At 40.0% G+C, this 25,800-nt stretch overlaps 3 protein-coding genes across 5 annotated transcripts in view; all 3 read left to right on the top strand.

The window, feature by feature from the left end:
- Positions 1-3,951, top strand: part of glp2r (glucagon-like peptide 2 receptor) — a 67,519-nt gene extending 63,568 nt beyond the window's left edge. The window contains exons 10-15 of one of the 2 annotated variants that reach the window (XM_086017476.1): positions 845-905; positions 995-1,061; positions 1,728-1,816; positions 2,136-2,274; positions 2,358-2,399; positions 2,834-3,951. In XM_086017476.1, the coding sequence (XP_085873602.1) occupies positions 845-905; positions 995-1,061; positions 1,728-1,816; positions 2,136-2,274; positions 2,358-2,399; positions 2,834-3,205 (770 nt within the window). In that variant the 3' untranslated portion in view covers positions 3,206-3,951. The remainder of the gene's footprint in view (positions 1-844; positions 906-994; positions 1,062-1,727; positions 1,817-2,135; positions 2,275-2,357; positions 2,400-2,833) is intronic. The other variant, XM_086017478.1, reaches the window with a different exon arrangement.
- Positions 3,952-4,716: 765 nt separating this feature from the next.
- On the top strand, positions 4,717-18,591 carry pts (6-pyruvoyltetrahydropterin synthase). The gene is made up of 6 exons (XM_086016768.1): positions 4,717-4,921; positions 11,570-11,649; positions 13,777-13,799; positions 15,245-15,301; positions 17,136-17,206; positions 18,143-18,591. The coding sequence occupies exons 1-6, from the start codon at positions 4,779-4,781 to the stop codon at positions 18,264-18,266; spliced, it is 498 nt and encodes a 165-aa protein (XP_085872894.1). The 5' UTR covers positions 4,717-4,778; the 3' UTR covers positions 18,267-18,591.
- A 2,387-nt stretch (positions 18,592-20,978) lies between these two features.
- The window catches only part of LOC147129544 (putative uncharacterized protein MYH16), a 39,524-nt gene continuing 34,702 nt past the window's right edge, over positions 20,979-25,800 (top strand). For both annotated transcript variants that reach the window (XM_086016427.1, XM_086016428.1), the window contains exons 1-2: positions 20,979-21,129; positions 21,392-21,549. In XM_086016427.1, the coding sequence (XP_085872553.1) occupies positions 21,478-21,549 (72 nt within the window). In that variant the 5' untranslated portion in view covers positions 20,979-21,129; positions 21,392-21,477. The remainder of the gene's footprint in view (positions 21,130-21,391; positions 21,550-25,800) is intronic.

Genomic DNA, 25,800 nt, shown 5'->3' with positions numbered 1-25,800 from the left:
AGGAGCCGGCCATTTTGTCACTTTCTGTCAACTGAAAATGACATCACAGCTCAGCGCTCAGGTAATGACCTATCACGCCTCACCTGTTTTTCTGAAGCTGACCCATGGTTGGTTGTTACCTGACCCCTGAGCAACTGTGATGTCATTTTCAGTCGACAGAAAGTAGCAAAATGGCCGCCTCTTGAGAAAAAAATGGGTGGATTTTACTGCTTAAACCGGAGGTCAACGCAAACATTTCTTTTTCAAGATTATGTTCTGTGCAGGCCCACTATTTGAAACAGGGCACACTCTAATAATAGATATTGCGTTTGCGTTGTGTTAATCCACTCCTTTTTAGCCATCTCCGGGGGCGGCCATTTTGTCTTCTGTCGACTGAAAATGACATCACAACTGCTCACAACGACCAATCACGGCTCAGATTCAGAAAACAGGTCAGCCGTGATTGGTCGTTGTGAGCAGTTGCGATGTCATTTTCAGTCGACAGATGACAAAATGGCCGCCCCCAGAGATAGCTAAAAACGAGCTTAATTTATATTCTACAAACGCAAAAATTAATCAGAATGCTGTGTTTCAACTAGTGGGCCTGCTGGGAACATATTCTTGAAAAAAATGTGTTTGGGTTGACTTCCGCTTTAACTCATATTCCATAAACACAATATTAATCAGAATGTAGTTTTTAGACTAGTTGGGCTACATAGAACATCATATTGTAAAGACAATTTTGGGGTTGACTTCCTCTCCAATTTCATATTATAAAAATATATTTTCCTGGTAAAATACACATCAGTGAAAATGTGATTACATTCTGCAGATTTAAATGTAAATCACAATTGTGGATTTTCAGGAATGCCTATCTTCTTTGTGACACCTTGGACAGTTGTCAAGATTTTATATGAAGACACAGAGTAAGTGCAGCTTCACTTGACTTTATTAAATGAATCATTTCCATCATCACTTTCATCATGCCTCACTATTGCCAATGTTTATTCATAAGGTGCTGGTCAATTGTGAACAGATGGTTCTGGTGGATAATAAAGGGCCCAATCACTTTGTCTGTGCTGGTAAGTGTTTGGCCTACCGCACGATGCATTCAAAGCCGACTCGGAATGGACTATTGCAAAAAAATGACAGTTGGCTACTAATATGTGGTGTAAACGTGAGCCTGCTTTTGAGGCTGCACATGCAGTGGAATTGTGTTGTATTGTATCACTTTTATGAAACCATAAAATGATAGTGACAGTCAAGGAAGAAGCAGGTTGTTTACAGAGAGAGAACTTGGGTGAGAATAAACATGAGAGTGAGGATATTTTAAGAGTCTCCCTCGCCCACGTTCACTTGAAGGTACGCTTGTGTGCATTTTGTGGGCAAGGACTACAAGCTTCACTATTTCATCCATCCATATGAAATTATGAACATAGCTAAGTATTGTTGCAAAACAATATATGTGTACAGTACTGTTTGGCGGAAGTCCAATTTTTATCAGTTCAAACTTAGTTCAACACAAGTTGCAATTATCTCCCGCACCCCGCCTAGAGGCTGAAGACAGCTCCGGGACACCCGCGACCTGAAGCAGGATAGTGGTTTACAAAATGGATGGAGGTCTTTCAATAAAGCAACCCTTGTACGTTGTTATACAGTACTTAACGTGACTGATTGCTGATTTTGCCACTGCAATTATTTTGGCACAATTTTGATTTTGTTCACATTACATTCAATGCGTGTTGCAGATCATTTTCTTCATATTCATCAAGATTCTGCTGCTGCTGCTGTCCAAGCTCAAAGCGGATCAGGTGAAATTCACCGACTACAGATACAGGTATTTCCCGCGAGATGAACTATAACCAATTTCCAGTTATGTTGGAACACAAACCCTGAGCAACATAAGACTCCTTGTTAATGATTCCCACCATTCATAGCACTGTATGATAGTGTAGATTGAAAGATAATCGGATCTACTGTATTCACCCTAAAGGAAAATGTCAAGTGTATCCCACATTTATTTTTGCCTCTTAAGATCACCACATATGACATAATCCAGACGCAACGTTGAGCATATGTTTTTCCAAGCGACCTTTACTGTATATAGTCGCCATTAGCATAAATTTAGCATGCTTGTGTGTTTTGATGAATGCCAGCTTAGCCAGGGCAACCCTGGTCCTGATTCCTCTGCTGGGAATCCATGAAGTAGTCTTCACTGTGCTCGTCGATGAATGTATGGAGGGAAGCAGTCGCTACGCTCGGGACTTCATCAATCTCACACTCAGCTCTTTTCAGGTAAGATTAATAATGATGCAAATTGCATGCCTGGTAATGTTTTTATTATCTAATAGCTATAATGATGCGCTTTCCTTTTACAGGGGTTCTTGGTTGGCGTGTTGTATTGCTTCGCTAATGGAGAGGTGATTTTATGTTTTGTCCATGAACTAAATCTTAAATGATTTACTTTATATTAGTATACACTGTACTTTACATTTATGCTTTATCCCAAAAAAAAAGCAATGGCTAATTGTAAAGAAGTGTGGAATTAACAATATGGAGCAAACATGTTTGACTGGGCTGTCATTTGAACGTACTGCAAAGTCGTTCGAACGTATTTATAAATTCGAATGTGTTGGAAAGTCGTACGTATTTGGTAACGGGAAATATATTTGGACATGGGGGAAAAAATGCTATGTTTTTAGCATTCAATATTAATATCAACATAATATCAACACATGTATTGAAGTCTGGGCTTCCCTGCTGAAGCTGCTGCCTCCGCGACCCGACTTCGGATAAGCGGGAGATAATGGATGGATGGATGGATTAATATCAATTTCTCTTTGTCTGCGATTAGGTACAAGCTGAGCTGAAGAAGCGCTGGCAGATTTTCTTGTTCAATAACAACTTCCAGTTCAGGAGCTGTTTTCAGGGTGCGCCTCTCAAGCACCTGTGGAAATGCACAAAAAAGCACCGCCCACAGTGCCAGCAAAGAAACTCCTGTGATGAAAGAGCGACTTCAACTTTCACCGTGCACACACACCTGCTACAGGTCTCTCTCCAAGTGAGCGATGGAGCCAGTGGACAGAGAGAGAATAAATGTCAAGTGGCGAAAGGATGTGCCACAACAGGTCTTGACTTTCTGACCCGGAAGAGTTTGTCGAGTAGTGACGGGGAAATTACGCTCGGAGAGACCATGGAGGAGATTCTGGAGGAGAGCGAGTTTTGAATGCACATAATCTTCTTTATAAGAGACAATGAAGATGATATAAATATTGTGGTTTAAATACAGTAATTGAAAGACACTTTTCACTACAAACGGAGGAATGTTCAACTACTCAAAAGTCATGTGTAAAATAGCTGCTTGTACATACACGTGAACAACACACAATTATGTCATTCATTACATCACATTTTACCATGCAATACAGTAGGCACACTGCTTTTGTTGACCACTTATTAATATCCCAATGCCAATACAGCTGGGTTAACTTGGTCCTATGAATACAATGTATTTGTTGTTCTTAATGCGCATTTTGCGATATTGTGGAATTAAGTGAGCAGCAAGCATTTCATCGACTGTATTGATTGAGTGCAGTATTATCACTCCAATATAAAATACACACACACACACACACACACACATATATATATATATATATACACACACAGATAGATAGATAGATGTTCTCAAAGTACGGTTACAAGTACCCGGGGTCCCTCTTGTATGTGAAAGGATACAGTACAGTACATTTGTATAGTACAGTTCAGTTGTACTTAACTTTTAAATGCATTTGCATTTAAATCTGGTACAACTAAACATTTATGTACACGTTTTAGTTAACTTTTATGCCATACATTTAAATTGATTTTGCATTTAAATAAAATGTTCCTTTTTCTGTTTTTAAGCCCTGTTTTGATGTTCAAACTGTGCATAGTTTCATAGTGGTTTTGAAATATTAAATATTTGTTGAATAAAGCCCATTCTGTGTCTTAATTGTAAATTGAATCATTGGATTTTTTTTTTTTTTTTATCTCAGACGGGTTATTTTTTTAGGTTATGATTTACCTGACATGTTTCAGTGGAAACTTTCGCCTTCTTCAGAGTGTCACATGATGGTGTGTGACTTATCATCTCTCTACGCTCTCTACTTCCAGGAGCAGCATCCTGGAAGCGGCGAACCAACAGCAGAAAGCGTGACAGGTGGGTCACGCCTTCATTGAACATTATCTGATAAAGACGAGTCACACACCGTCATGTGACACTCTGAAAAAGGAGAAAGTTTCCGCCGAAACATATCAGGTAAATCATAACCTAAAAAAAATGACTTGTCTGAGATCCAATGTTTGAATATTCAATATAATTTTGAGTCATAAAACCTATGCATGGTTTTTAAGGAACCATTGGGCTTAGTATGCTATTGCATTTTAATGACGGTCATTACAGTAGTTGGAGAGCTAATTATTTACTAGGTGCTACTTGGTGTAAAAAGTTGGGGAACTGGCTATATGCTGCCCCCTACAGGTTTGACAATATGTAGAATATCAATACTGTATTCCAAATTATCAACAAATAAACAACTATTGCGGCTTTTAACTTCAGTATACTACGGAAACTCCAGACCAAACCAGCGTGACATTGCCAAATTTGCTTTTGGATGCTGACCTTTATTTATTGGCTTTCTTACGTTACGTCACTGATTGTGTGCGTCATGTGAGCGTTTTAGCCCGCCCCGTTTTAAACCAATGGTCACGCCGCATGAGTCACGAGAGGCTGGAGGCTCCCAGCAGCAGCAGTCTTAATGACCCGCATTGTGTTCGTGCTCTCACCACACTTCAGTCGGCTGCAGAACATGCCAGGATCCGCCATGAACAACGGCATCTCCGAGCCGATCGGATATATCACCCGGGTCCAGAGCTTCAGCGCGTGCCACCGCCTGCACAGGTACGATTGTTGTCACTCGGGAACTGGGGGGCGTGTTTTACGAAGCTGTTCAACAGCTTGGCCGCTCTGCGACGAGGTGGCGGATTTTGCTGTGGATGAAGCTTAGGACCACGAGGAAAGCGCCTACGCAAGCAAGAAACTTGCCATCTAAGCGACTCTGTCCCAGCGTCTTTGTGGTTTTACTTTTGTGAGATTCTTCTTTGTTTTTGTTTTGCTTCCACGGAGGCCGACCGCTACACTGTGTGCTGCATGCATCCATTGTTATGGGAAACGATACTATAACAACCATTGCCCTCTAAAATCGATTTTGCCTTTCAGGCGAAACTGATGCTACGTGATTATTATGGTCAATGTTACACCAACATTTTCCTACCAACTGTACTCTTCAGAGTTATTTATTGGTAGTTAAAGTTATGAATGTGACCTATGATTTGTTCAATATAGTCTTTGTGGGTGCTGTAAGTAGGGATGACCCGATCACGCTTTTTTGGCACCCGAGTCCGAAACTGAGTGTTTGGTTTTAAGTAGGGATAGACCGATTATGGGCGCCGATATTCGGCATTTTGATGAATATCGGTATCTGCCCATTTTTTAATTTTTTTTTTTAATCTGATTGCTGATAAATCAACTTAAAACTGTGTTAACTTCAAGGATTCAATTTGTTTAAAGTTTCAGTTATCTTTATTCGAGATTCTACTGGCCCTGGGAATACTCTGCAACTTTTGGTGAAATGTTAACATTTTTAAATTTTGGAGAACTTTCCCAGCATCACTCAACTGGGATATGTGGGGTGCTTTGTTGGTGTTCATCACACTAAGTCTGTTCACACACATACCTAGAGCCAAACAACCCCAGCATCCTCTGTGCCATCTTCTGGATGTTTGGGAATTTGGCACCACTTAATGAAGCATAAAACTCATCTAGTTAACAGAGTTGAACTTCTCCTTCATGACCGTGTCACATTGGAGATCAATCGGTTACAACTGCAACTCTGCCGGCACGGTTTCAGGATCTTGTGTGAAAGGACATGAAACCAGCTGTGGTGACTTGTCCATTTTTCCAAAATCAGAGAACCGACGGCAGAATTCGTCATGCAGGTCATCCGGTAATTTCCTGTACTTTTTCGTGTGTCGAGGGGCCTCTTTCAGTGTCGCCAGTGTAAGGGAAATGAGTGAATGACTTGTTTGACATTTGCTTTGAGAATAAGGTGAGCTTGGTTTTGAAGGCTCTGCTGTCTGTGTACATAATTCATATCACGCACAAACTGGTCTTTCCCTTGTAGCTTCACGTTCAGCTCGTTCATGTATGTCCACAGCAAAAGCTAAATCGCAAAGCCAATCTGTGTCACTCAGCTCAGGAAACTCGTCAGCTTTCTAAAGTTGCTCCAAAAATGAGATAATCTCTTGTTTGAGCTCCCACACGCGTTGACACACTTTCCCCAAATTTAACCAGCGGACATTAGAGTGGTAAAGCTAGTCCCGGTGATCGGCGTCAGTTTCTTAAAAAAAACCGTAGTAAACTGACGATGCTGAAGTTCGCTTGCTCAAATAAAGTTTACGAGTTTTACAACTGGCTTCACTACGTCGTCAAGCTGCATTGCAGATTTACACAGGCTTCCTGGTGGATCATGCAGTGTAAGAAAAGTACTTTCCTGCTCAGGGTTGTCCACTTTCACCCGGTCCTGGATTCTTTTGAGTAATCCGACGTTTTTTCCAGTCAGATTTGGCGATCCATGCGTGGTAACGTTGATGTTTTCATCCAACTCAACTCCAGCAACCCTGACAGGAACGCAGCACTCAATGAACTTTACAAAGCCTTCCCCCGCCCCCACATCAGAATCTCTGATCACATCACTGTTATGCTAATGCCAGCTTACAGACAGAGTGTAAAAGTTGCCAAACCAGTTTTGAAGCAGGTAAGAGTGTGGCCAGGGAGGCCCTACTCCGTTCTTCAAGATTGTTTTGATACAACAGACTGGGAAATGTTCAAGCAGACAGCAATGATAACCACAATAATAATAATACCACCCTACGTAATTTTCTTCCCAAAACAATAGTACAAGTGTGTCACCTGTGAAAGAAGATTCTCAGGTTTTCCATGGATGTTCAAGGCATCATGGCTGGCCTGGAACTCATGTTCATGTGGTTTCCAGTACTAGTGAGAAGAACTGAAAAGAAAAGGGCTAATATACTTTAACATGGCAATAGCTCAGTTTATCCCCCGACACACCCCTTCCTTCCTGGGCAAATGACCAGGCTTGGGAGTTATAGGTAGGTTGGTCAAATCACCAGGCCATGGGAGTTAAAAGGTCGGATGGAAACTAGTGCATTTTTATCGGTCTTAATGTCTCCGAAAAATTATACTATTACTGTAAAGGTCTTTAAATGATCTGTTTGATAACGCTAATCTCATGTAAATAAATTCATTTTAGAAATTCTACACTTACAGCTATTGATGTCCCGATCCGATCAAGTGATCGGCCCCGATTTCCGATCGCGTGATCGGCCCCGATTTCCGATCGCGTGATCGATCGATGATTTTCAGCTGATCTGGTATCAGGTTAAAAAATATCGTTTTTATTACTTCATGGTCAAATGGCCAGCCTTGGGAGTTCTAGGTACGATGAAAAACAATGGGAGTTCTGCAAGGAGAGTGACATTTTAGCTGCGACTAGAGGTGGGCGATGTATATCGTTATCGATATCATCGTCAATCTTGCCTACACGATGTGTAATTATACATTGAGTATTAATACTGCCCCGAAGCGAGTCAGCCGACGGCCGCAAAGTTGGAGGAAATGCTGAAAAATCAGTGTGCATTGACAGCAGAGAAGGAGGAAGTGATAATTATTCGCCGAATCAGCGGGCAGGGCCCGGTCACGTGACTCTGTCCGCACTACAGCGGAGCTGTGTCCTCCTCATTTCATGGAGGAGTGTCTAGCGAGGATTTATAGCAAGGTGCGAGTCCACGTTGGCCGTAGTCTGTAAATGGTTCGGAGTTGACTGACGTCGGTGGGAATAATATTGTTAGATGGGCCAAAATGAGAGAGCAATTCTGTTGCACCGCGAGCCATATGGATTATGAGGAAAACTTGACGACCGCGCAAGCACGCTATACAAAAGGTTAAACACACACACACCCAGAAAACAGTCGAGTTGGACCAACAAATGTAAACGCATGCACCCACTCACGCACACACACACTCAGTACTTAAGCGAGCAAGGCAAACGTGACATCCTGGATGATCGGTTAACATTCAGTTTACACGCATTTAGTCCGCATCATTCATAACTAGCCTGTATTCCCGAGACATGTTCCACAAACTACGACGGTTTATTAGTGTGACGCCAACATACACGCAAACATGAATAAAGTCACAAGTCTACATATCACAGTGATGAATGAGTGGGAAAATGCACTTTTCTGTAAATTGCAGTTTTGTTATTCAACTTTATTCTCAATACGTTGGCCAATGTATGAGAAATGGGTGTTGTCATGATGACGTCTTTTTTTTCTCTCGCTGGGTGACACTTCGTCATACGTCACATATCAAATACATTTTTTTCTCATTCTGATTGCTGTAGTTAACACCTTTTTCTAATTATGATTGCTCTCGTAGTTGGCAGCGGTACACCAGTACTTACTGCAGCTCAAAATATCACATCATTATGGAATAACAGCAGAGACTTTTAAATGACATAAATATTCCCCAAAATCAATGTAAGTCTGTACATAATTTTTTGTTTTTTTATTGTTAACTATTGTCGTAGAATATCATTATGTTTTGCAGAAGCTGTATTTAGCTATTTAAAAGAGATGTTCACAAACGCTGGCCATCCACAGTTGGTCTGTGAAGCAAGTGCAGATTTAAAATATTTTTTGTAGAAAATCGTCAAATTATCGTTCGAGGTTTTTGCAAAAATATAGAAATATTTTATTTATTTTTTTGCCCATATCGCCCACCCCTAGCTGTGAGCGCAGGGGCCGGGTTTTTAACCCCCTCAATGCTAGTCGGTTCTCTGATGCCTTTGATCGGCTTTGTATTCCCTCTTCAAACACAGAGGCACTCAGCACTTGGTTCCATTCATCCTGCCTTAACATCTTGGACTCTGTGGCTCCATTAAAAAAATATGCGGCAAAAAATTAGACCGGATCCACGATTTAATGAGAGTACCTCATGCAGCTTAGCAGGAATGCCACAGAACTGAACACAGGTAGAAGAGACAGGCTGCAGGTCTGGAGTCCAAGAGAGACCACTTGTCATGTCTTATTCAGGCAAATCGGCAAAATCCACATGCTGTATTTAAAACAATTGACTCTGTAGCCCCGTCGACCGATTTGCACGGATTCGTCTGAAATGTGCGATAGATTCTTGCAGTTTTTCATTGACCAGGTTGCTACAGCTAGGGTTCTTGTTTCGAACGCCATTTTTCAATCAATCACAATCGATCACATTTTATTTATACAGCACTTTTCACACGTAAAAATGCAACTCAAAGTGCTGTAAATCATCCAAAGCAAAACATTAAAAAAAATAAAAAAATCCTTTCATGCCCTCCCTCCCAACAAACCCAAGACAGATATCCATTAGTACATCAGCACTCATTCACACACACCCACACAAAGTGCACAACTTGATAAAATGTGTTAAAAAGACATGACAAGGCACAGAGAAACCATATGAGGAAAGGGTACCCAAGGGGAGCTCTCCGCGCCGAGGGGAATGACAGCCCACGGCCACAGGGGCGCCACCACCATCGAGACCCCAGCCCGGATTAGACAGGCGGACCCCACGCAAAGTGTAGAGGCCGCCGGCCACCCAGACCCAAGGAGTCCCTGCGATGACAGCCCCCACGGGAAGGGCAGCCACCCCTCCCTCAAAGCTGAGGCCCCTCCCATGAGGAAACACTTTTTTGACCCCTCTGTCCACGTCCTTTGTTCCACAGTGTTCGATTCCTTTGAGGCGGTTTCCTTGACATTTTTGGAAGACGTGGTTTTCCATATTAAGCCATCTGTCTCCACGCATGACGCTGTTCCCCCTCACTTCTTTAAGGAGATTCTCCCGAGTATTGGAAATGCGGTTTTGGCCATTATCAGCAGCAGCCTGTCTTCCGGTGTAGTCCCCCAACATTTTAAACATGCCGTAGTGCCCCCCCGCTTAAGAAACCTGGCCTCGATCAAGGTGTGTTGTCAAATTTTAGACCAATTTCCAAGCTGCCTTTTATTTCTATAATTCTGGAAAAAAGCGGCGCACTCAGTTAAAGTATTTCTTGGATGAACACAATGTCATGGAGGTTTTCCAGTCAGGCTTCAAGAAGATGCATAGCACAGAGTCAGCCCTGTTACGTGTTTTTAATGACATCCTCCTGGCAAATGACACTGGAGACTATGTATGTCTTGTTTTACTGCAGCATTCGATACGGTAGACCAGAGTATTCTTTTAACTCGTTTGCAACACCAAGTGGGCATTAGTGGAAGCGCCCTAGAGTGGTTTAGATCCTATTTGGCTGGCAGGACTTTTTCTATTAGCCTCGGTTCCTCGGAGTCCCGCTCTTTTCCTCTGTCGTATGGTGTTCTACAGGGTTCTATTTTGGGGCCCTCGCTGTTCTCGTTGTATTTGTATTTGGTAACTGATATTTCGAGTCGATAACTTAAGTTTTACGTTTTCAGTGAAAAAACTCCGGGGAGTGTGGATGATAGGTGCGAACTGCAAGTTAATATCCGCCTTTTGCAAAAACCCCGGGTACGTGTAGACAAGGCCTTAATGTTGGTGAAACATCTTTTGAGCATGTTTATTAAACAATTTTTCAGTAGCTCCGTATAGTTTTCTACAGTAAATAAAGTTCTCCAAAATGTCAGAAATTTTCAAATTTTGCTTACCTTTGTTTGGATTTCAAAGAAAAGGTGCAGTGTTCCCAGGGTCAGTAGAATCTCATAAAGTTAATTGAAAATTTAAATAAATAGTTACTAAATAAATAGTTACTTGAAGTTAACACAGTTTCAAATTGATTTATTATCAACCAGCAGAATTAAAAAAAAAAAAAAGGCAGATTCTGATATTTGACAAAATGCTGAATATCGGCGTCAATAATCTGCCCGACGATTATCGAAAACCAAGGACCCAAGTGTACAAAATAAGGGCCAAGAGCTAAACTGTTTGCTTATGGCGTCAGGCCATCTGTGGTTTATTTTGACACATTCTAACATGCCGAAGAGTCTAGAAGGAATAAGTACCATAAGGTGTTACACAGTTAAGAGGCATTTGCAGTTCATGAAATTACCATTGGAGGCAACGAAAAATATGAGCTAGCATATGGCGGAGACTGAGAGTAACATCAAGGGACTGGCCATCAGTAGGTACAAAAAAAAAAAAAAGTCTGTGGATTGACCACTTTCCATGAAATTTGGCAGAAGCATTGACAAATGCATAAAGATGTACTTATGGATTTGAAAAATGGCCCTTGCTCATCTCGAAGATGGGGTGGATTTTATACACAGTACAGTATGAAAAAACCCGGATTAGTGTGAAGTGTATAAGAAAAGACAACAATGGTGAAGTGTACCTCAATGAACAACCTGTAACGCCGTTGCTTCATACTTTGCCCTGGAAAGTACACATTATAAGTCATGGCTCTCATTTCCTTTGTAGCGTTCACTTGAGCGATGAAGATAATATAAAGGTCTTTGGGAAATGTAACAATCCTCACGGCCATGGACACAACTACAAAGGTTAGTGGAATTTTCACTTCTGCAGCATAACAAAAGGTCATTGCTCTGTGAAAATGTGTATTTTTTATGTGGTTTTGTTTTGAAGCCTTGACTTCATTTGTATTCCACAAACACGAATACTTGGAAAATGTGTACTAGGCAATGTAAACAGTTTCAGTATAAACAGTTATTTTTAGTCACTCTTGTGATTTGATGTGATTGTGCAAATAGCGTCAAATGCTGATTACAAGCCCCTGCAATCATATCATCATGGCTGACTTTGTTTAGACATTGATTACATATTTATGTAGTTCTGCAAGTAGTTTCAATAGTGTTGTATGTTACGTAGATGAAAGGGATGGGAATTTTAAAAATGTACTTCAATGGGGAAAATGAACTGACATTTTTTTGAAGGGTTGAGAGAATGGTCTGAACTCATTTCCATGCCAGCATTGTGTTGAGCAGAAAATTGATTTGTGAAGTAAAGCTGAACAATTTTTTTTTTTAAATCAAAATCTAGATTCCAGACCGATCACATAATCGCCAAAGCTTCTTTTCTGCAGCGCTCCTGATTGACCCCAGAATTTGTTGTATCAACTATCTTACACATAAATGCAGTCTCCCTCCACTTGCTTTAAATTGACCAATCAGAAGCGGCATGCTACTCATGACAGGTCATGCAAACCAATCAGCTTAGAGCTGCTGCTCCCGAGCTGAAAGACTACAGCACAATACACAAAAACCAAACACACGCCGCCCCGTGGCACAAGCTACAAACTGCGCTTGCTAACTAAAGTGGCTAAACATTAGCCTCACAGTGCACATCTTCTCCTCAGAGGAACCAATCCTCGACTCAGTGATGGCAAATTAGCAGAGCTGGGCCGGACCGGTCGGACCCTCCGGCCAGGCCGAAATTAAATGCATCGTCTAGTCATCCCTTTATGGTTGTAGCAGGCACGATATGCATTGTTGTCGCTGCCCTTTTGAAGCGACGCCCCCCCGACTTGTTTCAAAACAATTAGTGTCTACGAGTATATTCAGACGCCAGCACATCACTCACTTTTTCTGGCGTTCACTACTTCCGAAAATACGCCATAGCAAACCTGCAGTGTATAATGGTTTGCTGGTATGTTTTTATTTTGAAGGAGGGGAAGTGTGCAAAATAAATAAGTAACTTGACTACAACTTCTGCGACTTCTTCTTCTATGACTCTTCTCTATAATTATTGGACCCAAATAATTGATCCTTAAAAGGCCTCTGCCGTTAGCGTCTCTCCCTCAGCGACGTCAATCACGGATGCTTTTATTTTTTTTTTTTGGTTCGGGGCGGAATGGGGCGTCGGCCAACAATGTTTATGAATATGGCTGGAGGGTCGCGGCCGGAAGGGTACCCAAGTCAAGGGAGGAGGGTTGCGGCCGGACCGGCAAAAAATTGTCAAGTGCCCAGCTCTGCAAATCACCTACACTTAAAATAAGATTTACACAATGTTAAGTCTCAAAACAACATTATTTTTCTTTTGTTTTTTATCAGTTCAGCTTTGGCTAGGGTAGATACTATATTTTTATTTGCTAAATGTATTTCATTACATAGAAGAAAAAGTTTGGATGTTGATATGAAAATGAAAAGATGTAGAGGGAAGAATAAATCCGATTTTTATGCCTCTTTTAATAGGAAATATTTCCCTGTCACATTCAACTAACATGATACTTCTGTTATAATTTTCATACTTAAAGCGGAAGTCAATTCAAACATTTTTTTTTCAAGAATATGTTCCCAGCAGGCCCACTAGTCGAAACACGGCATTCTGATTAATTTTGCGTTTGTGGAATATAAGTTAAGCAGCAAAATGCACTCGTTTTTAGCCATCTCTGGGGGCGGCCATTTTGTCTTCTGTGGGCTGAAAATGACATCACAACTGCTCACAACGACCAATCACGGCTGACCTGTTTTCTGAATCTGAGCCGTGATTGGTCGTTATGAGCATATTTTTGCACTATATTTTGCATCATTTACTTTTAAGACTGTTATTTAACAATCCATTCCAAACCATCCAAATTCTTAAGTTATTTTATAAATAATTATATCCACCTTTTTTTATTGCTGTCCAACATTTCCCAATCATTAACTACACTTATTTTCTTTCCACAGTGGAGATAACTGTGCGTGGAAAAGTGAGTATCAGGCATTATTTTTAACCTCCCATTACTTTTTGTGCCCAGTATACAAGGTCTCAACAATAATACACTTTCAGACATTTACATCCAGTCATGGAAAACATTATTAGACCACCTTGTTTTCTTCAATTTCTTATTCCTAAAAGCACTCCTTTTAGCAGTAAGTTGTATTGCCCGACTGATTAATCGGCCTGTGGATTAAATCGACCGATTTTAGCCCTTCTGACATTGATAAAAATAATCAGCTGTTTGTTTTTTTACTTTATGTACAATTTACAATGATGTACGCATATAAATTTACTACATAGAAAACGATTCCTTCAATACATGTACATTTTCCGTATCAGTTAAATAACTTTTTTTTTTTTTCTTCTCCAATCAATGCTAGTGTGAGCATTGTAACTAATGCAGAGGAATGTGACTATTTTATATATAACCTCAAGGTGCAGTTTGTTAAAAAAAAACTGCATGGTGCAACATAAATCAGTCATAAATTTCACATAGATAAGACACAATCAACAAACCGCTGATAATACAAACACGCATACTGTACATATATGGTGATTTTTTTTTTTTTTTTTTTTAATTCATTTTGTGTGTTCTATACAAAACAAATGGCTATATATCAGTTCTTAAACTCTTATGAGCTGTTTTTGGTCTCATAATTATATTTGTCCACAGAAATGTACCTTTAGTTGTACCAGGCATTTAAAGTGAACAAGAAAATGAAGAAACAAGAGTGCGCTTATGTTTTTCCCTGACTATATGTTGCACACAATATATTGTTGTGCCATCTTACTCGGACAAAATTGCACATTTATATTTCTTTTAATCCAAAATTGCATTACTTTCTCACCGGTGTTTTCAATCAATGATGTTGAGACTTGGACCACTGCATTAAGTGTTCTGACATTCTTTCAATGGGGTTAAGGTCTGGACTTTGTCATGTAAAAATAATGTCTCATGCTTCCTTAATGACTGCTTCACAATTTGTGCCACATGAATCCTTGCATTGTTATCTTGGAAGTCATTTCAGGGAAATACATTGAACATAAAGATCAATTTGTACCCTTCAACCCACACAATCTCTTTCCACTGAATTCATGCAACTCACCTGCTATGCCCTTGTGATCCTCAATGATAATATTTCACTAATCCGTAGCATCAGTCAAGTTTTTAAACTATTTTAGTAGGTTCAGCCATTTTCTTGGTAGGTTTCTTGACAAGTGTAGCTAAATAATTCAAGCCTTCTAAAACTTAATGTAACATGCAGTATTTCACAAAAGCAAAGTATGCCTTCTGACAAATCAAAAGCATATACTGTATTAATCCATATTTGAATGGACTTCATTTAAAAACAAATTTCAGTGAAGGCTTTTTTTTTTATCATGGAGAAAATAGCATAACATTAACTGTCCATGTGAATATGTGTTTCTGTATAGATTGACCATGTCACTGGTATGATAATGAACCTGACTGACTTGAAGAGGTGTATAGAGGTAAGGATAACACACTAACGAAAAATGTTTTATTGTTCTAAATATTGGGTAAAACAATTAAGCCAACTAATATTCTTAGAGTTCTTGGTGAATAGTAAAAAAAAAAAAAAAAAAGCTTACCCGTAATTGTTACATACTTTTTTTTTTTAAATAAATAATTTAAGAAAGGGGGGAAAAAAAAAAAAGCTAATTGTTACATATTTTTATTTTTTTTTCCCCTTTCCTAAAATGTTTTTTATTATTTCACCCAATGGTTGTGGCCACCTCTGCCTCTACATTTGTTTGCTATTCAGGAAGATTTTTCTAAATTATTATATTTTTTCTAGTTTGTTAAAGCAACACTGGGCAAGTATTCAACCTTAATAAAAGTCTTTTGATGAAACATTGACTTAAAAATAGTTGAATGGGACTTTTGTCATGCCCTGAGGGGTCTGTATCATTTTTACTTGCACTAAGCAACTTTGAGGAGGGTGGGAGTAACCCTAGCACACAAAAAAAAATACAAATGTCCTGAATTGCTTTACGGCATACGTCACTTCCTCCTTTCGCTATAAGGACGGAAATGGATTCGAACGTCTACATGCTATTACTGGTGTCATGGCAGAAGCCCCAAAACAAATAAAAGTATTGTTCAAACAAAATTAGATTCATTACCTCATTTGTATTCATCTTTCACACAGCCACTGTAAATAGAAATGTAATTCAGTCCAACTTGCAGGCCACCGAGAGCTCAGGATTTCACAACACTACGAGCAGGCGCTCATGGGAAATGTAGTTGACCTTCGTCAAAACATTACCGCTATTGTCCTCATGGCCCCGCCATAATCAACAAAAATTGACAAATGACACAGTGATGCTTTAACATTGCCTAAAGGGCAAATTTAGCACCTGCTGGATCTGAGTCACAACATCCCTTGCATGTGGTCTTTAAAAGTGTAAAGTAAAAATATTGGTTTATCCACATCCTTTACTGTGATTCTCAATTAAATGCCATAGGGTTTTGCTTGACTAACCCTATACAAAAAAAATCATGGAAACTGGTTTCATAGTTTTGTGTAATCCTTCTTAAAAACAAAACAAGTGGGCTAGTGAATAAAATGGACAACAGGTATTTTTCTACGGACTCTCTAAATGGTTGTTTACAGGCATATTTGTTTACATACATCATCAACAATCAGTCACGCTGCTTCGTTCCTTCTCCTGTCAGTCACCTTGCTCGCCGTTTTACCAGTCGGCACTCATATGCTCACATACCTGTATACGCTAGGGATGGAATTGCTTTCGGAAAGGTTTTAACGGTTTTAAACGGTGACTAGTTCAGTTCGGTCCACGTGTCCCGTCAGTTCATAGGCATAGGCTAATGGAAGCCAGTGCAACCATGCACATTGGCTAACAGCTATCGTCTGGTGCTCTTTTTGTACTATTTCATTACTTGTTTATGCACTATTGATTCTGCGAACATTCGCTACGCCCGCCAGGAACTTAAAGATACTGGCACCAGATACCTGTTTCCGTGCCAGAATTGACAGCGTGACCAGCGTACGGGGTCTGTATCTCTCCAATACAAGATCTCTGTTGCATAGGGATCTTGCGATAGAGGGATTACAGCTCACTTGAAATCGATATATATTCATCCAAACACGTCAGTCTCTGTACATCATAGAAGACGTATTTAATATCCATCCATTATCTACACCGCTTATCTTCACAAGGGTCGCAAGACGTATTTAATAATGAGCGTTTATTTTGGCGAGTAAATATTAGAAATCTGAAATCTGCAAAATAGAATGTACTGTAATTTGAGTGATTTTATTTTATTTTTTTCAATTTTCAGGAAGTCATAATGATTCCACTTGATCATAAGAACCTGGATAAGGACGTTCCGTATTTTGCCAATATTCCCAGGTATGCATCTTCCTCCCACCTTCAGCCACATTAGACTTCTTTTTATACAGTGGTGGAGATTTTTTTTCTGCGCTTTTAATAATATTGTCAATTAAAAAAAAAAAAAAAAAACATCAGCATACACCACTGAATGAACAAAGGGGCTCATATTTCTTTATTTGCAACCTCCTGGTCTTCTATCTTCTGAGGTGATTGCTGCTCTTGGTCCTATCTCTTGTTTTGAAGAGGAGAGTCCAACTTTTAACTCTATATTACCAATCAGACATCACAGATAAATGAAACAACTTTAACAAAACATCAATAACTATCAGATATTTATTCAGCTTATCTAAAAACACATATAAATGGATTTAAACGTATTTGTATTTTATTCAATTTTTATTTAATATTCTTATGTCTTATTTAAGGTAAACCCTCCTGGCTAGCCGCCAAAGGCTAGTAACCATGAATCAGTGTAATTTTAAGTAATTTAACGATTGCTCCCAAAAAACAAGGGACTTAGCAAAATCTGCATATTCAACCTAAAATAATCAATCAATCTTTTAACTACTTCATTTGGAAAAAAAAGACTTCACAAAGGAAAAAAAAAATCTGTTTCGTTGATTATAGCAATAGCTCACAGTCCTATTTGGCAGGCAGTCCAACTTAGCTCCTCTGATGTATGGGGTTCCACAGGGTTCACTTTTGGGGCCCCTGCTGTTTTCATTGTATCTGCTGCCCCTGAGTTCCATCTTAAGAAATCTTGGTTTCACCGCTATGTGGATGACAGTCAGATGTATGTCCCGCTAAGCGAAAAGGACGCTTTCTACTTTAAGGCCACTTTGGTCCCGTCTGGAAGAACTCAAAGCCTGAAGATGTAGCCTATGTGTTTGATTTTAATTTTTTTGTTTTATTACTACTACTGCTACTAACTACTTTTTTTTCCCTGTCTCCTAGCACAACTGAGAACCTGGCTGTTTACATATGGAACAACATGGCAAAGGCCATTACACCTAATGTTCTCTATGAAATAAAAATTCATGAGACAGATAAGAATATTGTCGTATATAGAGGAGAGTAGACTCCTCCCAAGTGCCGTTTATAAACCTTGTGTTGTTTGCTTACTGTGAACCCAAAATAAGTTTTGTTAGACACGTCTTTAAAGGCTGGTACTAGTTTTCGGTATAGTTATGTTACTTTTATACCAAATATATTTCTAGTTTTATTTATGGATAGCCCCTTGAGATGAAGAGCTATCTCGTTTTTGAGGTGGGTCAAGATAATTTAAAGAAATGCTCAAAGTTATTTCTCATTTTAAAATACAGTTTTTTATTCAATGATTGTGGACCTTTTTGTGTGACAAGAATCTGTATGCATTAATATTGAAAATAAATTCTTAAATCAAATTCTCTAGCCACTGAGCTCCAGTTCTTCTCAAATCCTCTTCACTGTTCTTCCCACATTGACATTGCAATGTTCAGATATTGTAACTATGAAAGATGTAAGCAGTCATTTGGAATTGCAATTATTATTTTTTTTACTTAAAGGGAGCGAAACTGCATTTCCATGACACCTTGGCTGAGAGGGATGTTACTTATATTTTTAACACAAATGAACATAAGGTATTTTACTTACTTTTATCAGAGGGGACAAAGTGTCAACTTTGCTACTTTTTCCTTTAAGTTTTCGTGAAACAACAAAACACACAATGACCTGAATATCGTAATAATCAGAGATGGGCACTTTAACCTATTTTGCTGGTCCTCATGAAAAAAAAAAAAAGGACTCCTATGTTGTGCAGGCAGTTCAAGGTGGCTCCATGGTATTGCAGAACCAGAGAACAGTGGTCTTGCTTTATAAAAGAACACAACACGTCAGTCGGTACTTGACTCGGTTAGGGCCGATTACAGGGATGGGCAAAAACCTACTTCCGTCCTTGCTTAGTCTGCCCCTTTTAAAAAAAAAAACTTCTCATCCTCCGTTCATCCTTCAACAAAATAGGCGTACGGGCGGACGGACCGTTCCGTCCCTGGGACAGAATGCTCATCTGTGGTAAAACTGCAATCAGTGTTTAATTAGCCATTGAGCTACGCAAGAGTGACTCACTTGCAGTCAGGACATACAGTATTGCAGAGCTGCCAACTATCTCATTTTTTTTTTTTTTTTTAGAGGGTCACATTGTCAAATCAGGTTAGAAACTAGCATTTTCCTGGTTCTGCAGTTAACTGCAAAAAAAAAAAACATATTTAGGTTTTGCCACCAGATGGCGACCTACACTAAAAATGTATTTACTCTCACAGCAGCTCAGTAAATAAATCTATTCATTTAAATTGTTTTTGTGAAAATGTAATGCATCGCTTCCCTATCCCATGATGAGGCTCACATTAATGTATCTAATTGTTTTGGCTAATGTATCTACATGTGACTCAAATCCACATCTTTAAATTGAGGTTGACATGACTTTTTGCCCATGAGGATGGAATTAAATGTTATATTATCTGTGGCAGACTGGATAACCACAGGGCCACCATCACCTTACTGCTTCTTCTGCAACAGTAAGTGGGTTTTTTTTTTCGGGAAATGGCACTGAGCCTGAGTAAATCCCTGCTGGAGAAACTGTACTATAACATAAGGGTGTGACAAAGCCATTCTTCTTGAATCTGCAAAGCATTCGTAGGCTCGGGGTTTTATGAAAGAGTGTGGAAAGAGTGACTTAATTTATTAATATGTGCTCTCGATATGCTTCGATATGCTTCAAGTTATAAACTGCCTTAAATCTTGCATGCAGATACCTGAAATGTTTTATGGAGCTTGAAACTTTTTTTTAAATGGGAAAACCTAATCGAGAAATAGTCTGGCATAATTGTTGTTTGTTTTATTTTTTGCAAATGTGTTGCTCCAGTAGGAGGCTAAATTGGAGAGTATAATGATAGAAGAAGAATGTGAATCGTAATACTGTATGTGCTTGCTTTCAGTTGGCACCTAATAAGGGTTGATGCTCTGCTCAGAGGCATGTGATGAGCTAAGATCATCATCAAAGGAAGCTCACAGATCCTAGAGCTTACCTGGCGTACTTTGGCAGGCACTAAGCCCGTCAGATTCACGGCAAACCGGGTCAAAGAAAGTTTTTATTTATTTATTTATTGGTGTGTTTTTGGTTTTTGGATTTGTTTTACACACGGAATTGTTATCCATTTAAAAGCCGAGTTTTTGCATTGGATCTTGCATCAGAATACTGAATTTGATGTTTATACGTTTTAAAAAATGTGTACAATTGTAAAACCAATGACATAATTTAAGAAATGAGGCACAACACAGAACAGTGATATTCCTGATAATAATAACAATAACGCAAAATCTGAACCATAACGTGCCCATGGCACTGCCTCGTGCCTCGTTAATGAGCAACTGTAAATTTTATAAACGTATGTATTTTTTTTTCTTTTTTCAGAGCAAAAGGTTACATTCTTGAACTCACATGCTGACATCCGTTCGACCTGGCAGTCTACAAAACACAAGCCAGAAACTGTCAACTGAGCCCTTGTCAGACAATATTCTCGCGGGGGGGATAATGGAGTTCAAAGTGTCAGGGTGATTAAAAAAAATGAACTCAAACCTACATGAAAAAAGATGCATATTAGTGCTTCTGTTGCTAGTCTTCTAATATGTTATAACCATTGTGTCGTCATGTGCGAACACAGAAACGCGATACTCCTATCAAAATAAATAGAAACAGTTGATTATTCCTCAACTCCTCTGAGGTTGGCAGCTGATGCAAAAGTTAGAGCTTTGCACAATTAGACGCAGGTGCGTTGTCGCCGACGGTCATTCCTCCATGCAGCAGCGGACGCGTAGCAACCACTTGAATTTGTATCGAATCTACGCAGCAACGATGCCAATTTAATAACAAAACGTGTGGTTATTTGGCAGCCTCTGCTCCACAGGTGACAAATTAAGATTTTTCTAACAGTCGAAAGGCGGACGTCTGTGTGTGCGTGTACCTGTATGTGTGTGTGTGGTGTGTGTTCTGATGAGGTCGAAGGGGGGGGGGGGGGGGGGGCATGCAAGTTGGTTCGTGTTTTCTTTTTAACGCATCACACTCCCTCCTAGGGATCGTAAAGGCACTTACATGCGCTTTCACAAACCCTCTCCCTTGCTATCTGTTCTGTCTCGCCTTCTCTGTAACACACAAATGCTCCTTCACAGCCTTGAGAAAGAACACACACACAGGGTGCATTTCCTCCCCAACGCCTGATGGGTGAAGACAGGATGGGCTGCTGGGAGCTGTGAGGATGGAGAAGAAAGTGTGTGTGATCCAAACGGACTTCCATCAATACCGGCCTACCATCAGACCTCTGGCGCATGTAAGAAACCAGCTCTCGTCTTCCTAGTGTCCCTTCAGACGTGCTCTGTCAGCTGTCATGTCGATTTCGGATACCTTGTATGTTTTTCATTCAGGTATTTTTTAAGTAAAAATCAACTACTCTCTCTGCCCGTCTGTCTCTCTCTCTGTCTTTCTCTGTCTCTCTCTCTCTCGCTCTCTCTCTGTCTATGTCTCTCTCACTCTCGCTCTCTCTCTCTCGCTGTCTCTCTCTCTTTCTTTCTCCCCCCCCCCCCCCCCCACCAACCCACACACATACAGTACATATGCCAAAAGAATGCAAACACTGAGCTGCAGCTAATAGGATAACAACGGTCAATTGTTCGTTCTAGCAGTCAGATTTGAGTTGTTGCAGCCCACCTTTTCAATGAAGGAGTATAAGGGCCACACTGAATATAAAAAAAAAAAAAAAAAAAAAAAAAGAATCATAATGGACTTTTAAAGGGGCCAGATAACTCTTTTTCTGACATTCGTTTCCACAAATCTCTGTAGACTCTGTACGCTTGAATTCAGTGTCTGCTGCTCTTGGACCCAAAAAGAACTATCTTAATTTCAGCAGTCCACAAATCTTTTTTTTTTTTTTTTTCTTCATTTCTTTTTAGGACAGTCGATGTGTTCTTTGGCAAATTTTAACCTAGTCAGAATGTCTTTTTTTTTTTTTTTTTAACAGAGGGACTTTTCTGGGGCTTCTTGCTGGTAAATTAGCTTCACATGGGAGTCTTCTAATTGTCATAATACTCACAGGTAGTGATAGAAAAATGAAGCGTCGTGAAGCACTTGTGATACTTTTTGACTCCTCTAGATGGCACTCTTGGTTTAAAGATGCAGTAGAAATTTCATAAATTTCCATTGCATTAGCCTTTATCTTTAAACAAATAGCACCATCTAGAGGCATAAAAAACATCACAAGTGCTTCATGAAGCTTCATTTTCCCTTCAGTACTCACAGGTAACTTCAGTCTGCTTTAGGCTAGGTTCCCACCGCAGGTCTTAATTCTCACTTCGGATTTTTTGATTTTTTTTTTTTTTTTTTTGTGTAAGTGTTCATATTACATCGTAAATGCGACCTCGGTCTTGTCTGCTGTATGAACACACGCATCGTCAAAGTGGCCCGTATGCGCAGAAGAAGAGACGACATCACACCCGATGTTGTGTTTGCGGAAGTAAATGTGTGTCGGGGCATTTGTACAGTCAAGCAATTAGGTAGCAGGTCGAAATAAATACAGTATTTGGGGGAAATTATGAGGCGAGGCTTTAATATCTCATTTCATGGAGACGTCACTAACGATGACGTCACGTCTTAACCGTGCGTAAAAAAATGAATGTATCTGAGCCGTGGCTGGATTACTACGATCGCCATAAATGTCCACTTTATGCTTCACATTTCAAGTGGGATTAAATGAAAGTAAAATATAAAGTCAATAGTGTTACTCAAAACAACTTTGCAGATTCGATCCCCCTCCTGCCAGCACTTCCCCTCCGCCTGCGTGGAGCGCATCTTGGGCTCCAGATGACGTCAATGTCGGATACATGCGACTTGGCCGTTCAACGCATTGGAAAAGATCGGATACGTATCCGATCTAGGACCACATATGAAAGCGACCCAGGTCGCATTTGAAAAAATCGGAATCGAGCCGTTCCGACTGTCATGAAAAAATCAGATACTGGTCGCATATAGGCAAAAAAATCCGATCTGCCTGCGGTGGGAACCCTTAGATGACTCTGGAGCTGAGTCCTTGCTATCTACCTATTCTTCAAATGGTAATCTTGCATTTTAATATTTAACTTTTTTAAAATAATTTTATTGTACCTGCAGCTAAAAAATCAGAGGTGGGCATTCCATTAGTACTGATGGAGGGTCTGTCAGTTCGACTCATGATTTGCAGATGAATGACAGAAGTTTTGAAACACTGACGAACTAAGTGCAGTCAAACTGGCATTCAGCCAGTACGGTGGAAGATCCATCAACCCGTTAGCGACTGACTCCTGTTTTTTTGTTATCTCAGCTGATTTAGCTGGTGTTGTATACCTTTCGGTCCCAAAGGCCGCAATGACATTGTCCCATATTGTTTTTATTCCACCAATCTCCACACTGGGTTTGTGTGTCCGTTTTTTTTTTTTTTTACTTTATTTGGCTGCGTGTCTGCTTGGCCTGCACCTGAATGTGGACATAGTAAATAGTACGTTCTCAAAGCTGATTGGCTTTGTGCTGCCGCCAGGAACTGTAAATTAGCGATGACTGAAGTGTGTTTAGAATAACGATGACAGAAAATCTGGCAGAAACAAACAGTTTGGACTGCTGCGAGAATCATTGGTGCCCCCTCACCACTCTTGAGGACTTGCAAGAAGTAAGATCGGGCAGGCAACATTTCTTATGTACTCAACCCACCACGGGCATAACCATTTCCTGCTCTCTAGTAGGCACTATTAAATAATTCACATCAAAACCGCCAAACACTTCTTTCACCTTGCCATTAACTTTTTAAACAGCCGACTTCATTGGTACACCTTGGCAGTTTTTGCACATCTCTGTAGGGCTATTATTATTAGCTCACTATCACCGCACTTCTGAACACTTTATGTTCTAAATGTAAATTAACTAATGAAAAAAAAATCCCCCAAAATATTCACCCTTTTGCCCTTGGCAGGGGTAAAAAAAAAAAAAAAAGACGCAAACATAGTGTCTATTCAACAGGGTCAACTATTTCAATCAGCCCTACAAGAATAATACGGCTTTTTTTTTTTTTTAATGTCAACAGAGATAGCTTCTTTATAATTACTTAACAACAATCATGTCATGGATGTGATTTATTCTTGTACCTGACCTGCGGCCAGTCAACTGCATGGCAATGAAATGTGAAGCGCTTTAGTGATCAAAGTCAGCGGCGGCGTTCCTCCTGACCTGGGCCCGGGGTTCAGCCAGGGGCCAAGCCTCGCCCTGCAGTCCCTTCACCTCAAGCACGTAAATAAACAGTCTGAAGTGTGCTGTAAAATCTCACTAAAACACTTACTTACATTGCACGGTAAAATTTTATTCACCAAGTGGTGGACAACCACCCTTCGTTCTGACTTGATTTCAGCATATGTTTGTTGAATGTACAATAGTTGATTGGGTGACACTTATACAGAGCCAGTAGCATGTGAAGCATGCAGGTGTGAAGAGGAACTCCAACGCCAAACAGCTGTTCGTGCATGTGAGAGAACGGGACGATGGAATTAATCCTCTTGGATTTTGGAAGCATACGAGGGGAAAAGACTTTCCTATTTTATAATAGAACTGCTTTTACAGTTCCATCAATCAGATGGAAAAGTTTAAAAATGTGTTCGACGGGGAGTGAGCATGCAGCTTCTAGTCCAAACAAGACTATTTTCCAGTATGCATCAATCATCCACCAAGAGAGGGTCAAGTCAAGTCAAATTTATTGATATGGCGCTTAATCATAAAAGCGACTCAGAGGGCTTCACATGCCCACAGTTTACAAATATTAATGACATCATCTTAGCCCCGAGATAGGGCAAGGAAAAAAAAAAAAAAAGTGGAAAAATAAGAAACCTTGAGAATGGGCCTCAAATGGGGGATTCCCCCTTTCAGGACGATCAAGCTGCAATGGATGCCAAGTGGGCAACATTTAACACAATATGATTACAGAGTACACTTTAAACCAAGACCACCATCTAGAGGAGTAAAAAATATCACCAATGCTTCATGAAGCTTCATTTTCCCATCAGTACATTCCAGAGCACTGGAGCTCGCATACTGTAGAACCTTCGGAGAGACATTATGCTAGAACAAAGACCCTGTTTGATTAAAAAAAAAAAAAAAAAAAGATGGGGGACAATTAGTCCATTGTCCACTGAAAGTGAAAAGAAAGTTTGAGCCATGTAATTGTGTGAAAGGTGAAGCACTGATGCGCAACATTCATCGTTTCTCTGCGTCGGCACCAAGACTGATAGTGAGCACCATGCTAAATCCTGCACTGACAGGTAAATATGGTGTATTTGAAGTACTGTAACTACAGGCAGGGCATGTTCAGTGATGCACATTTCCTCACGGCTCTTAAATCCTAATTCTGACACCATGGCAATTATCGACCGGCACACGCGTGTGGAAGATGATGGTTTCCCCATATAATTTCCTACTGACAGAATGTAAAGTTGCGGGGAGGGGCGGGGGGTGTAAATCACTGTCCGTATTCAGCTAATGACAGCTTGTTTCCAAAAGTACAGATACCAGA

The sequence above is a fragment of the Filicampus tigris genome, chromosome 19 (genome assembly GCF_054856515.1).
Source record: "Filicampus tigris isolate MCC_2025a chromosome 19, RoL_Ftig_1.0, whole genome shotgun sequence".
Classification (NCBI taxonomy): domain Eukaryota; kingdom Metazoa; phylum Chordata; class Actinopteri; order Syngnathiformes; family Syngnathidae; genus Filicampus; species Filicampus tigris.
The sequence above is the reverse complement of the archived record's forward strand: the minus strand, read 5'-3'. Positions and strand labels throughout refer to the sequence as shown.

Excerpts from the sequence above, each read along its gene's own strand:
- pts (XM_086016768.1), top strand. The coding sequence starts at position 4,779 with ATGACCCGCATTGTGTTCGTGCTCTCACCACACTTCAGTCGGCTGCAG. Across the intron at positions 4,922-11,569 it reads GCGTGCCACCGCCTGCACAG|CGTTCACTTGAGCGATGAAG; the intron begins GTACGATTGTTG and ends TTTCCTTTGTAG. Across the intron at positions 17,207-18,142 it reads TATTTTGCCAATATTCCCAG|CACAACTGAGAACCTGGCTG; the intron begins GTATGCATCTTC and ends CCTGTCTCCTAG.